The sequence below is a fragment of the Hemitrygon akajei genome, chromosome 11 (genome assembly GCF_048418815.1).
Source record: "Hemitrygon akajei chromosome 11, sHemAka1.3, whole genome shotgun sequence".
Taxonomy (NCBI): domain Eukaryota; kingdom Metazoa; phylum Chordata; class Chondrichthyes; order Myliobatiformes; family Dasyatidae; genus Hemitrygon; species Hemitrygon akajei.
The window spans coordinates 52862879-52880945 of record NC_133134.1 but is presented as its reverse complement, the minus strand read 5'-3'; the positions used below and the strand labels follow the sequence as shown (position 1 = coordinate 52880945).

Sequence of the window (18067 nt, the reverse complement as noted above, 5' to 3'; positions counted from 1 at the left end):
CCCATTGGACATGAGCTTATTGCGGTTACTCCCATTGCTGTCAGCTTGCTAATGTCTATTCTTTATTGAAAGTATGGTATTTTAGTTATCAAATGTAGAAGGTGGAGACTACTGCATTGCAAGAGCCAGACTTTCCCTTCATTCTTGGATTTGAGTTAGTAGAAGCTGAGGATCACTTTGCCTGGATTGACTACTGGAAATATAATACAGCTTTGCTCTTACCATTGGATTGCTTGCTAATATTCCATCTCATGTTTGGAAACTGACCTCTTGACTAAGGCATGTCAAAAGCTACGCCAGTTGAGGGTCAACATTCTTGGAGAAGATCGGATGAAATCCCTATCTTTCCTGTTTGAATGTGCTGTAGTCCTATGCTTCAAGCACTTGCTGAAGGGCTCATGGAGTAATAACTAATCAGCTTGATTGACTCAGCCATTTCATGGACAACGAGTCCTCAGGTAGCAGATACTGAGGTCTCATGGAGTGTCTCGATGGTTCTCTGACAGCTCACTGCAATAAAATACATTTTAATCATTGTTAAATAACTGAACAAAGATATTTAAAAACTGTTCAAATGGATTTTTAAAAATGGAGGAAAAAATGCTTATTTTAATTTTACTCAAGTTTCAGTTCTAGAAATTAATTAGAATAGTAAAGGCAAAAGAAAGGAAATAGTTTTTCAGTGCAGATCAGCAACTCCATTGATATCGTTGGCATAATGTTGAGGGGCTGGCATCCAACACCTGCAGTGTGTTTACATACATAGAGGTCAGAAACAAGCTGACATGGACTCTGCAACTAGCTAGAGGTTCTTCTCAGATGAAGATCAAAACAAATTTGCCTATTGTCAGTCAGAAATTATTACAGGAACAGAAATAGTCCAAGTGTAATTGCCTCCCCTCCTTTACAATGTTCAAGTTCTGTGGGTGCTATATCCCAGGTAAATGTACAACCTAAAAGATCATAGGTTTTGGGATTGAATCCAGTTTATCAAGAACTGTCCCCACCTATGTATTCCCTATGTATTTGTACAACACTCAATATGGAACCCTGCTGTTTGTTAATAAGGTCAATACACACAAAATATTGGTGGAGTGTAGAGTGAGGGCTTAGTCTTTTAATATGCTACGTCACTCTGTTGCATTTTTTGCTTTTAATCCTTCCAGTGAAGTGCTGATTCTTGGTCACATTTCCATGGCAGTGCTAAAATGCCAGAGAGTGCATTAGTAGAAACTGGCAACCATCAAATATTGAGCCCAATCCTCTTGTCAAGAGAGGTCACTGGATTCCATTAAGAAGCAGAAACCTTGGCTGCGATTGTTACTTCTGAAGGGTCTTGAGAGTAAGGGACTGAGAATTATCCTGTGTGCCTTCCCCACAAAACAGGAAGTGTACAAAGTAGTTTCAGCTCAGTTCCTTTGTAAAGGATAAACAAGCTAGCTCCAAATGTTACCTATAGACTGTGGTATATCATGAGCTGGTACCCAAAGTAATTTAAGCAGCTGTGGTGTCAGGGTTACTTAAATTGATTCATTTTCTCTTACAGATTCTGCAAGAACGAGGATCACGAATGTGAAGTCAGTATTGACCTTGACCATGAAGGAATTTTAAGTTATTGTACTCTCAGAAGAAATGCAAATGGAAACAGAACAACCTAAGAACGTTGTGACATGAAAATGTCTTGCAAAATCTTTAAATTTGATTGATCTCTCTCATTCTCTCCCTCTCTCTCTCTCTCTCCCTCCCCCTCTCTCCCCCTCCCCCTCTCTCCCCCTCCCCCTCTCTCCCTCCCCACCACCCCCTCTCTCCCCCTCCACCACCCCCCCCCCCTCTCTCTCTCTCTCTCTCTCTCTCTCTCTCTCTCTCTCTCTCTACAATTGTGTTTTCTAACTGACAGTGAACACTTCAAGGGTTTGGAAATGTTTATGGATTATGGATAATGTCTGTGCTAGCTGGGAGCAGCATTGATACCTCCATATCAGGGACTCACCTGGCCAGAAGGCTGCTCTGATGCTTCCTTTCCCTCCTGGGATTAGACCAATGAACTCCTGTTTACAAAAGAATTAGCTTGTTATTTTACAATGAAATCTGGAGCCTGAATCAAGTGTATAACTAAGGTACAGTTTACTGATTACAGAATGAAGGCTGTGCCTTGTTCAACAGATACACATTTCCACTCAGAGCTGCTTTGGTTACACTAGTTCCTTTATAAATAGTTGTGTAGGTGGTGAGAAGAAGCAGGTTTAGTGGCTGGATGATCATCACTCACTGTACCTTGTAAATAGGCTGTTTAAATGGACTGGGTGCTCTGGTAGGGACTGGGATTGGGCAAAAGAAGTTTGATTAAAGAATTCAGCACCTCTTGTCAAGAAAAGGTAACTTCAGTTAAAGCTCATTGTTCAGGGAATTAAATGAGTTACCAAACAGTTAAATTCAGATGGGGGTATTTTCAATTTGATTGCCTGGTTTACTGCTTTTTATCTCACTAATTACTGTTTGAAGTGGTTTGTATGCTTTAGAATTAATTTTTTTTAGAGTTCTTGTGTATTATTAAAGATTAAATACATATAGGTTAAGCTGCTAAATGTTTTTCAATATGTTTAAATCTTTATATAAAAATTGTCCAAACAAATCAACCCTTGGACTTGCTGGAATGTCACAATTTCAGTAATGTTTAAGCACACATTTTTGCTGTTAAAACCTACAGTGCTATTGTCCACAATCAGGGTTTGAACAAAAAAAAAGAGCTCAACAAAACAATTTAGCTACCATCTGCATTGAGATTGTGCTAGAGGGAACTCGTTTTAAGTCTATAACTGAATCTCAGTGTTCCTCCTCCCTCTCAACGTAACTATTTTAAAAGTTTTTTTTAACCATGAGACATGGGAACAGAATGTGAGGGCATTTACTATCCAGGCCTCCTTCCATTCCTGGTCAGCTTGCCACGGGAAAATTAATCATTTGGGGAAAAATGCTAGCTGGCAATAAAATGATACCCTGTAAAAAGACAAGTGGTGGAAAATGAATTGATAGGCAGGGTCCCCAACACCCTCTAAAAATAATTACTAAATATTACCTCTGCTTATGGTGTTCCAAGCCTTGTTATCCTTGTTTACACAACACTCTTTACTCTGGTATTTATGCAGGCCTGCAACACTTTCCCTCATAAGAACAAAGTGGTGGAAATGCTCAACAAGTTAGGTAGAATATGCGGAAAGTTTACATTTGGGATCGATGACCTTTCCTTGACGTGAAACTTTATTTCTTTCTCCATACATGTTGGCTGACCTCTATTCCTAGCTATTCAGTTTTAGTTTAGAATTCTAGCATCTGCATTTTTGTGCCGCTGCTGTACAGTGCAGCAGACCTCAGTACAGTCTGTGTTTGTACCTCTCACTCACACTCATGGATTTCTTCCAGGTGCTGCAGTTTCCTCCCGAGTCATGCCGGCAGGTTAATTGACTTATGTAAACTACCTCTAAGTAAAGGTTAATGGTAAGAAGAATTAAAGGGGACTTGATAGGTATTTATGAGAGAAAATAAATTGACAACAGGTGAGAGGGGAGTGGAACTAATGAAATTACTCCCCTGGAAGCTGGCCTGGAGATAATAGGCTAACTGGCGTGTTATGTGTTATTATAATTTTGAAATTATTTCTAATCTAAGTGGTCCTTGCACAGCTCAAATTACAATCTTGCTGAGCAGTGAATATTCAAGTAGCCAATGAGACACTACTCACTTCATTTCAGTTGTGAAAATCCACAGCAACGTGCTTCCAGAGCCATCTATCTGGCCATTTAAGTTTATCTTATCTCTAGACAACTTCTGCCATCCGTCCATATCTATGATGTTTGTTAAATGGAGGGATTCATGTGGATGTGGTGTGCATCAGTAATTGCATCCTGCTCCCAACCTGAATTACATAATCAAAACAATGTACACTGAATACACTGCAGTTGCTGGTTAGAATCCAGCCTCCCATCGTTACACAGAGATTGCAAAATCTGCATTCCTCTGTGCAGTCTTTACCTGTAGCAGACTCTTCACATTCTGAACCAAGTCCCACCTGTTCAAATGTAAAATAGTGCAGATATCATAAATCAATTAAGAACAATGATAGAAATGATCAGCAGGTCAAGTGTCACCTATGGGGAGAGAAAAGGATAATGACCTTTTTTTCCAGAAGTGGGGAAATTTAGAAAATGGCAGTGGGGAGATATGGGTACATGGACCAGTGGGGGGAGGGGGAAGATCTATGATGGATATGTGGCAGGGGAAATTGACATAAGGACTAAGTATTCAAGGTGAAAAGACATACAGAAGAAATGGTCTAGATGGAAGAAGCAGTCATTTTTAATTACTATTGGAAAGTATTTTCTATACCAGAAATGGAAACAAAAAGCTGTAAATACTCATTATCTAACATTACTGAGCTCAGTGCTGTTTCAGAGGCTGTAAAGTGCTTCATCTGTTCGTTTTCACACAGCAAATGGATACTCCTTTGAAACATGACACTTAAAAGCCAAAAGGCAGTGATTTTTTATAAAATCTGCTTCAGACCACATGATACAGTACTATACATAGCTCTGATTTCTACACCAGGAAGGATAATGAGGGTCAGAGAAGGTAAAGCAGAGACTTGGCTCTCTGTTGTGAGGAATAACAATTGTCACAAAATTTGGATTGTAGAACATTAATTACAAGCCAAAGGCATTCTGTAGTATAAGTGCAAAGATATTAAAATGGGAGTTAATTTAGAAAAGAGGGGAAATTACAGTTCAGGTTGTAGAATTATTGACAAAGTTGGTGGTTTGAGCAGAAAATCCCAACCAGATTATATTGGATATGTAGATAGAGCAATTGGGGTTGAAGGAGCAAAAAAAACCTGCTGGGTGACAGGTCATGCACCATCTGTGAGGCAAAGGAATAATTGATGTTTTGGTTGTGACTGTGCTTCTCCACAGATACTGCTTGAGCAACTGAGTTCCTCCAGCAGTTCACGTCTCTTGTGTCTCAAGGGGTTGAAGGGATATGGGAACATGTACAAAAGGTAAAAACTGACATAGGCTGGTGGGCCCAAATGTATTTCTGTAGGTACTTATAGTTAATAGATAAGTTAATTGTAATTTGGTGAAAGTGAGGATAAATTAGTAAGGTTGATCCACAAGGACAGTAGGAGGCTACAGTTTGAATCTAAATTGGGTGGGGTGTAGCCTGACTAGTAGCCTGATTCTGGTCACTGTTTCATGTGTGTCTTTTCCTTAAATAACCAGAGATGAGTAACACTGAATATCAGAGTTTGACCGTCTTTGCAAACTGTGCCCCATCTGGTATCAGCAGAGGAGAGGAGAAAGTTGGTTAATAACGTGCTTTATTTGTGATTCCACTTGAGGCAGTGCAATGCAGAGCTCAGTTCCTGTTCTCCAAAAAGTCCAGGGCTGTAGATAATGTAATATTAATCCTTTAAGGGCTATGTGCATGTCAAAAGGGGGTCCCTTTCTTGTTACAGTAGCAAAAGTATAGTTGTTGAATCCAATAAACTGTTATTGAGGAATTACTGATGTTGATCCATGGATCAGATTACAATCAACGGAGAGTGTTGTAAGCTAAACTGTTACTGATCATTCTTCCAAAGTTTGCTTCATTTTCTTGTGATAAATTTGGATAAGCTGAAAGTTTTTATGTAAATTTCTGGATTTGGCTGAACAAAATAAAAACCCATCCCTTGGTCTGAGTGTAATGGTATGCAGTATGTTCACACTGTCTGATAATGCTGAATTTGCCCCAGAGCTCTTCACGCAGTTACTGAAAGTATACTTTCAGATAGATAGATACTTTATTCATCCCCATGGGGAAATTCAGCTTTTTTCCAATTGCTACAAGAAGTGTATGGGACATTGGAAAAAAGCTGAATTTCCCCATGGGGATGAATAAAGTATCTATCTATCTATCTATCTATCTACTGACATCTTGGCTAAGTACAGGTGCCAACAGACTGGGAGGCTGACACTATCCACTAGACTGAGACAAAAGGAACATCTAAAGTGGGCAACACCCCTGCTGCTTGAATGAGCAATCTAGATGACATGGTATATAGAGAATGCAAGAAAGTTAAGCATATGTTAGAAACTTAATGCATCTGAATGGTGTAGAAAATGCAGGGATGAAACAAAGGAAAGCAAAGAGTGCATTGAAAGAAAATCCAGCAAGTAAAATAAAACGCAGAGAAATTTTAAGTATGTAAAGAGCAAAAAGGTAATATTAGAAAATGTGGGGCATAATAGTCAAAAATGCAGAGGTAGGGTACAAGGGTAAGGTGAATAACATGCAAATTCCTTAAAAATAGAAAGGATGATGGTTGTTTTAAATAAGGTGAATAAGTATAAAATATGCAATGGGATAAATATTCTAAAAACATTAATGTTTTGGCATCTTTGAAAATGGATATATTGCCAGTTCCTGATTAAATTTAACTGGGTTGTTACAAGAAGGTTGGAATTTGTGGAGGCACTATTTACAGTTTTTTCATCCTCTCTCATGATAGGAATTGAGCTAGTGGACTGAAAAGAGGTTTTTTTAAAGACAGTGCAAATAATTGCTGGCTAATTTGTCTGAATTTGGTTATGAGTAGATTATTTGGGATAATTTCTAAAGGACAACATAAACAATTAGGAAGTCAAATCAATTGTGGCTAGATGCATGGATTTAATAAGTGAAGTTCATACCTAATGAGCCTTTTTTGAGATGACAAGGACTTATCACGCAGTACTCACTCTTTACAAACCCATAAATTCTTACGTGTTCTGAAAAATTTGATCGTGTCTTCCCTTCGGAAGAACACGTGCTGCGCTTCATCTGGTCAGTAGCCATCTCAGAATAGTTTTTGAAGTAGCTCGTCGCCACTGTTATGTTTTGTAATTTCAAAACATTAAACAAGTTCCAAAGAAGACACGGGAAATGCGATTCTAACTTTGTGTTGACTTTAATTGTATTTATACATATAACACAACAAACAAGAATGTGTATAATTACTCAAATATTGTGCGTGTGTGTGCGCCCTTAACTCCTGGTGGAGGAGTCAGGGTGCCGTCGTGACAAGCTTTTTGCAGCGATCCTTTTGGTGATTGCTCATCGTGTCTTGGGCATCTGAAACCTGGCGGAACCCATCCCTCTCCAAGATTTTTTTAATGGGGTCGAGTTGCTAGCTCAACACTCAACACCCCTGTTGCACGGATGGAGAGCATATAAGAAGCCAGCCGATTCGCACTCAGGACCCCTCGCTCCGAGAGTCCAGGCTGATGCCACTAAGCCACCAGCCAGTAATATTATTGAAATATTAAATGCCCAACAACAGTTGTAAAGGCCTTACTTGGAGTATTATAGACAATAGGTGCAGGAGTGGGCCATTCGGCCCTTCTAGCCAGCACCGCCATTCACTGTGATCATGGCGGATCATACACAATCAGTACCCCATTCCTGCCCTCTCCCCATATCCCTTGACCCCGCTATCTATAAGAGCTCTATCTAACTCTCTCTTGAATGCATCCAGAGACTTGGTCTCCACTGCCTTCTGGAGCAGAGCATTCCACATATCCACCACTCTCTGGTGAAAAAGTTTTTCCGCATCTCAGTTCTAAATGGCCTACCCCTTATTCTTAAACTGTGGCCTCTAGTTCTGGACTCACACCATCAGCGGGGACATGCTTCCTGCCTCCAGCGTGTCCAATCCCTTAATCTTATATGTCTCAATCAGATCCCCTCTCATCCTTCTAAATTCCAGTGTATACAAGCCCAGTCGCTCCAATCTTCCAACATATGACAGTCCCGCCATTCCGGGAATTAACCTTGTGAACCTACGCTGCACTCCCTCAATAGCAAGAATGTCCTTCCTCAAATTTATATACATTTTTGGTCATCCGGTTCTAGGAAAGACTTTTATCAAGCTGGAGCGGTTGCAGAAAAGATTCATGAGATCGAGGGTCTTGAGTTATGGGGAAAGGTTGGCCACGCTTGATCTTTTACTCCCTGAAGGGTAGCAGAATGGGGGCCACCTCTTAGAAATTTATAAAAATCATGAAGGCTATGGAGAAGGTAAACAAACCATCAAACTTTTCACCTGGGTTGGGGAATCCAAAACTACAGAACACAGATAAGGAGCGTGTAAAAGCAACATTTAAGAGGCGTTTGAATAGTTCCATGGAAGGGAGGGGCGGTTTGTACGGTTAAGGGGCGAACGCGGGCTACTGGTAGTAGTGGGGAGGATGCCAAGATTACCATGGACCAGTTGGGTGTAGGGCCTGTTTCTGTGCTGCGTTACACTATAGTGACTATGTTCACAACCGGCAAGGATGTAAACAGAGACTCCGTCACCGAAGTGCAAGGATGCAGGAAAGGTGTTGGGTATTAGACTGCAGGAACAGAACACGGCAATATTGATTGCAGTGGGTGTAAGTGTACCGAGATTACAGAGTCCAACATGTCCAGTAACTGAATGACAACAAATACTAACTGGAGATTTCTGCTTCCAAACATTTGCTATTTTAAGGGGGAAAGTTTATCTTTTCAAAGAAAATTAAGGTTTATTCTTGGAAAAGAAATCTATTTTGTGTATTTATAACAGAAAATCGAGTCCGGAACAAGACGGACACCAACCCAAAAAATCCCCACTCAGTTGACAGTGACAGGGACTGTAAATCGCATGAAGGGGCGGAGTGGGTTCGCGGCGGGACGGTTCGAACTGAGTGAGGGTGGCATAGCAAGATTCCAAACAGGAGCCTCTGCAGGAGCAACACACACACACACACAGTGCTGGAGGAACGCAGCGACTGTGCAGGGGAATGTCTACGCTTCAGGCCGGGACCTCCCTCAGGAGAATGTGCACAGCAAGATCCCAGCGGCCGGCCTGACTTCAGAAAGGGAAGGGGTGGCGGGAAATCTGGCCTCGGGTCAAAGGTCACCGTCTTGGTTGAAAGGTCAGGAGGAGCGGAAGTGTTCGCGCTGCGGGAGACTGGGTTCGGTCCTCCGACCGCGTTGGTGGCTCCGCTGGAGAGAGTGGGAAAAGTAGGTAAGCAGCAGCGTTCGCGGTAGGCGGAGGGGGTGCTCTTGGTAACAAGCCGGGACAAGGCACGTGTGAGGGAGGCGAAGCTGCCGAACTGAGCCCGGGCCTCTGGCGGCGGCTGTAGCCCGAGTGCCGTGAACGAGGAGGCGAGGGTCCGGCTAACGGGAGGTGCTAGGCATGACCCCCCACCCACCCTCGCCCGGGTCTCGTTGAGCGACCACTCCATCTCCGGGGTGCGGTTAAACGGACGTTGGCGGCCCTCCTGCAGCCCTGACCGGGTCATTCATTGCTGAACGGATTGTTTGTGGCCGTGCTCTTCAGTTCTGAGGCTGCAGCTTGCTTGTAGGATGTTAAACAATGAGATGTATCACCATAAATCTGGCTCGCACCCTCCTACGGTGATGGCGAATGGTTGTCTAGGATTTCAGGACATCTTTTTCCCCCTTCCAGCCCGTTGAATATGATCCAGTCCAAGCTGTCGTTCCACAAACACTGGAACTGTCTCCGGACTACCCAGTAATCGCCTTTTTTAATGGTCCACTATGACTACCTACCTGAGCTCCCTGATAACCTTATCCACAGCTTGTTGCAGAACGGAGGGAGATTGAAATGGGAGTCGTTGGTGGTTTTTTGGGGGGGAGAAAGAGTTAAGTTTGTGTTAATATAGCTTGATATAAGCATTGGTGAGTCTGCCTGCTCTTCTTCCCATTCCCAGGAATTCGGACAAAATGTCAGGCATTGCCCTGAATCGTCTTTCCAGGAAAGGAAAGCATGGCGGAAGGACCATCCCTTTGTACGTATTTTAATACCAGCACTGAAAGTTTTGTTCCTGAGTTCACTAGAAATATTTTTCAGCTAGATATTTGGCGTGAATGTGGCAGAGATTGATATAAGACAAATAGGTTATTGGATGTGGGAGTGTGGCTTCAGAATGTACAATTAAAATAATGACACCCTACTGCTCTTGAGGTGGGAAGTTTGTAAGGATAGTTGTTTGTGAATTGACAAGCTTTAACCACATTCAGATAAACTAGCCTGCAGTAACTTGGCTCTACTCGCCAAGGTACCTGTCTGAGCTCGTCCTGTTGCCTATGTATATCACACACATCCCTGTAATCCCCATTGAGGTACTTGTCTGTGTACCTTTAAATCTTGAGATACCTGAAGACACAACTGTAGAAGTACCCACTTCCACCCCAGCTTCTCTATGAGGCAGGGGGTGAATCTTCCCCTTGGGTCCCCTTTAAATCCTTCTCTCACCTTAAACCTATGCCCTCTAGCGTTAAACACCCCTGCAGAGTTCTTGGGGTGGGTGTGGGGGGGGGAAGCTGACTGTCAACATCTGGGTGCAGGTCGATGGACTAGGCAGATTAGTAGTTGGGCACAGACTGGGTGGGCCAAAGGATCTGTTTCTGTAGTGTTCCGTGACTCAGTTATGCCCTCATAATTTTATAAGGCTTCCCCTCCCTTCCTTTGCTCCAGAGAAAATGTTCACAGGTTTATCCATTTTCTTGTGATTCAATCCCTCTATGCAGTGAATCCTCGTGCAGCTTACCTGCATGCTGTAGTTTATCACAGTCATCCTGTGGTATTGTTGCAACACTGTGCACAGCGTTCTAGGTGTACTCTCAATAACGTCTTGTACGGTTGTAATGCGAGCCCCGAGTCTTCTATTACTCAGTGCAGGTGTGCAATACAAAGCTACCTTATCTACTACCCTATCTGCTACCAGCGTTGTCTCTTACAAGGAATTTTACACTTGTACCTCTAGGTGTCTCTGTATTACAATGCTACACCAAACCCTACAGTTCCTGTTAATACCCTGACCTTTCTTTAACTTCCAAAGTGCATTACTACACTAGTCTTAATTAATTCAGTCTCCCCTCTATTCCTGGATTCACAGTCCACTACAGGCAGTCTCCAGGTTACGAATGAGTTCCACTCCTGAGTCCGTCTTTAAGCCGGATTTGTACGCAAGTCGGAACAAGTATGTCCAGTATTATTTAGCGTCAAGTAGTCAAATGGTTTTGTCTTTGTATATAGTATATATTTTACCTTTCTATGCATATAAAACACTTAAGAAACATATGTATTCCAATATTTAAACCTGCTTAGTAATAAGTGTAGCTTTCATCAGGGCAGGGCCTTTCACATGCTCCATTCTTCTCACTTTATCCTTTAAAATTGTTTCGGTTGTTCACTGACTGTAGCTAACCACTTTTCCAATGACCGATGGCGTTTCACCTCTTTCCAAACGCTTTTATTATTTCCACTTTATTTTCAATCACGATAGTTTCCCATCAATGGAACAAAAACTCTGCGGGCGGCGGGTTCCGAGCTCCACCGGGTCCTAAGGACCACCGCACTGAATTCCCCACATCCTAAAGTCCACCACACTGAGACAGGTAAATGGGACGAGTGGGAGCTGTGCTGGTTTGGGTATTCGATCCTCCACAATATTCCGCGTGGGAATTTAAATTGGAGGTGGCAGTGTTTTTTTTTTACGATGTCAAGTTGCAAGCTCGACATCAACCCGGCACGGATGGCACGGGAGTCACTGGATCGACATCAACCTGGCACGGGAGCGGTCTGTCATTGGATCGAACTCGGGAACCTCTGTTCTCGAGCCCGGTGCTGATCTCACTGCGCCACTAGCTGACTGAATGGGTGGGGGGGGGGGGGGGGGGCTCAGGGTGAATCTTGCTAAGAAAAATTTAAGCCAAATACAAAGTTACTCACTCAACACTGTGTCAATGGCAACGACTTAAAATGGTGAACGGCGTTCTCCTTCCTCGGTTCGTAAGTACGAGCTGTCGTAAGTCGGTTACGTTCGTAACTCGGGGACTACCTGTACACCTCCAATCTTGTTGCCATTTGTGAGCTTGTTTCCTGCATTCTCATTCAAGTGGCAATAGTGGGGCCCAGCGGCAATCCTTGTGGTGTAACCATTGGTGACAGGCCTCTGAAGTGAGAAGAGACCTTCTGACACCTTCCACTGAGCAAATTTAGTTTCCAGTTGGCTTGATCCTCCTGGATCCCATGTGGTCTTGCCTTGGCAGTCTCATGTGAAGGGAGTCTCACTAAAATCCATGTAACCACTGTCTTGTCAATACTCTTGGGTTGCTTCTTTTGGGGGGGGGGTGAGTGGAGGAAGAGAAACACTCAACTTTATCTCCACACACAAAGCCTTGCTGACTATTGCTGATGACTCCTTGCTTTTCAAATGTGAACAGATCAGGTGCCACAGTAGGGTAGCAGTTGGCACAATGTTATAACAGCTCGGGGCTTTCTGGAGTTCAGACTTCAATTCTGGCGCTGCCTGTAACGCAGCTTTTGTGCACTCTCCGCGTGAGTGCATGGGTTTCCTCCCACAGTCCAACGACATGGCGCTTAGTAGGTTAATTGGTCACTGTAAACTGTCCTGTGACTAGACTGGGGTTAAAAAGGTGGGTTGCTGGGTGATGCAGCTTATTGGGCCAGAAGGGCCTGTTCCACGTTATGTATGTACATCTTATCAAAATAAAAATAAAGATCTGTGTAATTGAGGTAAATTGTGTCATTATAAGAATTCTGTGGGTGGTTCTCGTGGCTGCGGTTGCATTTGATCCTGTGAGTAATGTAGAATGAAAGGCTAGGCTGTTTCCTGTGACCATGGATGGTTTATGAATTAATAAATGGAGAAAGCCTGAAGAAGATGTTCCAGGATCTTCCAGTTAATTTTTATTAAAATGGAATATTCAGAGCAAGATTCTAGTCCTTTCTGGAAAAACACATAAAATCTAAGTTTATTTTCATCGAAAAACCAACTATTTGTATTTAGACTTAGGACAAACATTTCCCACTCTTCCAAGTCATGTGGACACAACTCCTGCTCACCCTGTATTAGCCACTATATTTTCTGGGAATTTCTCAATGGCATCCAACAAGGGTAAAACCCAGCAAGTGTGTAAGGATGGTAATTGAAAGAATCTTGCAGTTTGTCGTGCTTGTAACAGCTTTTTAAGAGCTCTTAATTAGGTCCGTCAGTGACTGCCCTGGGCTCATGCCTGGATAGAAACATAGAAAACTTACAGCACAATACAGGCCCTTCAGCCCACAAAGTTGTGCCGAGCATGTCCCTACCTTAGAAGTTACTAGGCTTACCCATAGCCCTCTATTTTTCTAAGCTCCATGTACCTATACAAAAGTCTCTTAAAAGACCCTATTGTATCCAACTCCACTGCCGTTGCTGGCAGCCCATTCCACGCACTCACCATTCTGAGTAAAAAAACTTGCCCCTGACATCTGTGTATCTACTCCCCAGCACCTTAAACCTGTGGCAACCATTTCAACCCTGGGGAAAAAGCCTCTGACTATCCACGCGATCAATGCCTCTCATTATCTTGTACACCTCTATCAGGTCATCTCTCATCCTCTATCGCTCCAAGGAGAAAAGGCCGAGTTCACTCAACCTATTCTCATAAGGCATGCTCAGCAATCCAGGTAACATCTTTGTAAATCTCCTCTGCACCCTTTCTATGGCTTCCACATCCTTCCTGTAGTGAGACGACCAGAACTGAGCACAGTACTCCAAGTGGGGTCTGACCAGGGTACTGGATGATCGTGATGGGGGTGGAGATCAAGTTCTTCAAACACAGGCAACTCAACTTCAAGTTGCCAGGTGATCGAAGATTGCCTAGGTATTTTTGGCTCTGCCTCCATGTTCTCTGGATTTGTGGGGAAATTGGAATCCTGCATTATTATTTGGGCTGACTATTATTTAGAGGTGGTAAGTTGTGTTTATTCCGAGACTGAGTATTGCTGTCTTTTGGGGCAGTTTATTTGTTGGCATCTTGGAGATGCAACTGGAGGATTGCAGGGTGGAAGTGGTTTTCAGTGCTGCCTCCTTCGGAGTACCACCGAGTCCTGTCAACTCTCGTCTTTTCTGCAGGGTTTTGTGGCCGTGCCTGTGAAGAATCCAGATGGCACAATGAACCTGCTGAACTGGGAGTGTGCGATTCCAGGCAAAAAAGGGGTAAGTATACTGGCCGAGGCCTCACTTCACGTAGTAAGTGCAATAAATTGTGTAAAACCGCCTTGCTTTTTGCTCTGACAGACAACTTGGGAGGGAGGCCTGTTTAAACTGCGACTGCTTTTCAAGGATGATTATCCCTCGTCACCACCGAAATGTAAGTCTTTTGTTTCTGTCTGTCTATCTAATCGTCAGGAGCTGGCAGGTCCATTGCTTTAAATTGAAATTTTTTTTAAAAACTTGTAGATGCTAGAAATCATGAAATAAAGGCAAAATTCTCAAGTCGGGCAACTTCCTGTGGAGGAAGAAACAAAGCTGATGCTTGGGGCCAATGACTATGAACACTGAAAGGCCATTAATCAGTTGCATTGTGCCAAATACATTCATTTTACATTCATTGTCTTGAAAGCCAATATGTATGTGCTAATTTCTTAAAGTCTTGTTAGACTCTCTTAAAGTTTGGTGCAGATCATCCTTAATTGCTTATTCCATTGCACTTTAAAAGCCTAGATTGATTTACTTTGCAGAAAATAAATTAAAGGTCAAATTTCCTTTTGTATTTTTGAAAAAGTTGCTTTTGTACTATCCCCCTTTTATTGCCCAAAGCTTTAATGTGTGTCTGGGCTTTTGGAGCATCCAATAAAGGGATTAGCATGCTTCTACCTACCCTAGATAAACAAGTCATAACCTTGTACATCTGTAAAATCTCTTCTCAATCTCCTTTACAAGGGGAAACTGGGTTTGCTCTCCACTCTTAACTTTGAACATAAATCACTCAGTAACTCAGCACACTCACCCTGCCAAATCTTATCTGCACTATCTCAAAGACAGTGAACCCAGAATTCTTAAAGGTTGAGCCAGTATTTTATAAAGATTAGCATGACCTACCTGCTTTTGTAAATTGTGCCTCTTATGAATTTCAGGATCATTGACTGAATATTAATTTGTAACTTCCAGCTTTTGAATAGTGAGAGTTCAGTGCTGTGATGATGTAATCTGTTTATTCATTGGATACATTGCATGTGTGTGGACAGAAGAATTAATGGTAATAGAGCCATACTATCTGTGGGTGCTGTGCAACTTTTAACCTTTTCTTTTTATTGTAAGGCAAGTTTGAACCACCAATATTCCACCCAAATGTATATCCATCAGGAACCGTTTGTCTTTCAATTCTAGAAGAAGGAAAGGACTGGAGGCCAGCAATCACCATCAAACAGGTTAGATTGACATGAAATGGAGTAGAACAGGGCATTTAGTCATAACACTGGTCGTTTCTCCAAGTGCAGAGCTCAGTTTTCTGGTGGTGACATTGGGTGATTTATTTGCCTCATTCTTCGTCTGAACCAAGTTCAATGTGGTCACCTAGGAGGGCAGCACAAAGTGGCCATTACCACTTGTTGTGTGGTGATCTCAATGGGGTTCTTTCCCTACCTGGTAGTTCATGGAAAATTTCTGACCTGTTTAACTTGGTCAAAATGGCTTTGCTAACATCAAGAAAGGAAAGGTCCTGGTTGATAATCTTCTGACAGGTAACTCAATGCAAATTGGTTAATCTTCCAAATTACTAATTGTGCAATGGGTTGCCAGTGGAAGTGGCTGCAACCTTTACACTTGCAAGGCTTATGGAAATGTTCAGGTGCTCAGTGCATAGTCTTTTTTTTCCATGAGATTATTCTCCAGTCTGCCAGATGTTTGTCAGTTTAAAGATCTCCCTGTGATCTTGATGTAAATTAACTAATCTGACTAGACTTTCTCTCCTGCTCAATCCAGGAGAACTGCCATTGAGCTATGAAGGTTATACACAGTGTTCACATTTTCCTTTATTTCTTCAGATATTATTAGGCATTCAAGAACTTTTAAATGATCCAAATGTTCATGACCCAGCTCAAGCAGAAGCATACACGATCTACTGGTAAGCATCAGCTCTTACATTTCCAACATCGCTAATAATTTATAAACTTGGTTGTGCGGAGATTTGACTAGGATGATGTCTGATCTAACCTGTGAAATCAGGTTACTTCCTAGGGATATGGGCAGATCAATATACCGGTGTTGGTAAATGGTATTGTTTTAGTGGCTGGGAACAGTATTGCTTGGGCGGCACTTCATGTAAGCTTTGGGGACCTCACGATTTGGAAGTCTGGGATGGTTTTCTTTGCCTAAGGTACTGCTGACTTGGCTACATCTTCAGTGCTGTCACACAGAATCTTCTATTTATAATCATACAGCACAGAAATGAGGGCAGCAATCTATTCCACCCAACTATACTAATCCCCTTTACCAATCTGCAGCCTTCTATACCTAGACAATTCAAGCATTTCAGAGTGAATCCTTTAACTTTCAGACCATAATCATGAATCAAGTAGTTAATACAGCCAGCTTCAGTCATTGCATAGAACATAGGTCACTTCATTTCTCCAAGCAGGTTACGATGAATGCTTGATTAGCCTTTTCTCACTGGCATGAACCTAGAAGGCTTCTATCAAAATGCGGTTTTGGCCATGATGCATCAGTTAGATTTGGGTTGTAGTGCACTGTTGTGTTGTACATTTTGGATTTGAAGTGAATGTTTGTGTTAAGAGTTTAATATTAGACTGGATGTGAACTCTTCAGGCGAAGCTGGAGTTTGGTCTATTTATCCACAGGAAGACCCAGCCCTTGTGGATAAACAGGTGAAACCTTTGTCAATTGAGATGATTGGATGGCATTATATAAGTCATAACTTTAAGTAAAATCCCATGGGTAATGGTGTGCATGTTCATTTTACAGTCAGGACAACGCAGAATATGATAAGAGGATTCGAGAGCAGGCCCTGCGGTTTGCACCAACATAAAGGTGTATCAGAGTGGATTGTGCAATGGAGAGGACAAGGAATGGCACAGCAAGACCGTTTATCATTTTAGGGAAGTGTCCATATTTTAAAAGTAGGCTTTTGTTTTATAAAGCCCAGTGTATTCTTTCCAGCAGGAACCATTTGTTTTCCACTGCCTAGCCCTGCAATCTGTGTTTTATTTGCTTTTGTCATTGGCACCTATTGCAAAAATGAATGTTGGTCGCTTCAAGCCAGGTGCTTGTTGACTTTACTTTCTCCGAACTAGTTTTGGTCTCCGCATCAATTTGTATTTTTAATGGTTCAATTATAAAGAAATACACTTATTTTAATAAGGAGTAAACTAATCTTCCAAGAGCTGTAAATGCTAAAACTTTTAAATTTCCAAAATGCACAAGTCTAGATGGTAATACCGTTACTGGCCATTTGCATATAAACAAAATACCGTGCATGATTCTGGTGTCGATATGGCAGTCTATTTGGGAGACTTGCTCCACAAGGAATTGGGCTGGAAGGACTCTCTTCCATAAGCTGTGAAACATTACCATTGTTTACAGCCTTTTGTCCCCATGTGTCTTTAGAGGATAATAAAGATTTGTACAAAAATATTCTTAATGTTTCTGCTGGTTACTTTCCTAGACTAAACTGCTTTCCTTGAGTGAATTGCTCCTATCCCAAAGCTCCTTTCAAAGAGGGGATGACTATCTGCAGATTCCCCTAAAATTGTGACATGGGATTATGCTGTATGTGTGCTTGTTGCTTCTGTTTATAGCTCTGGATAAATTGTTTTTTAACTGACAACCAGCCAGAGGTTTGATCGCCTACCTTTTTAGTGCCATGCCTTTTCACCTGACAGCGGCTGAGATGGAAATAGTAGGTTAATTTCTGAAATCGGATGGTTGCTGATGTTTCTGGTGATATAATACCGTCCCAAAAGCATTGTAAATAAACAAAACTAGAACATCCTTTCATTTGAACTGGTACCTTGCTTCATTGTTCACTGAAATCTTTTGTATGAATGAAAGGAAAGTGTGTTTGGGCTTTAAATGTGTGCTGTTTCTGGGTTGTTCAAATAAACTGTAAAATAATGCCTCCACTACCAGATATTTTGACAACTATGTTTGACAATGCCAAACATCTGCCATAAATGTTGCAGTGGACAGTGTGA

The 18067-nt window shown here is 42.1% G+C and overlaps 1 protein-coding gene and 1 pseudogene across 1 annotated transcript in view; both read left to right on the top strand.

Moving 5' to 3' along the window:
* The window catches only part of LOC140735620 (BTB/POZ domain-containing protein KCTD5-like), a 64251-nt gene extending 62484 nt beyond the window's left edge, over window positions 1-1767 (top strand). Inside the window, exon 6 of the mRNA XM_073060872.1 lies at window positions 1547-1767. Coding sequence (XP_072916973.1) covers window positions 1547-1576 — 30 coding nt within the window. The 3' untranslated portion in view covers window positions 1577-1767. The remainder of the gene's footprint in view (window positions 1-1546) is intronic.
* An 8019-nt stretch (window positions 1768-9786) lies between these two features.
* LOC140735619 (SUMO-conjugating enzyme UBC9-like) lies at window positions 9787-17864 on the top strand (annotated as a pseudogene).
* The last annotated feature ends 203 nt before the right edge of the window (window positions 17865-18067 follow it).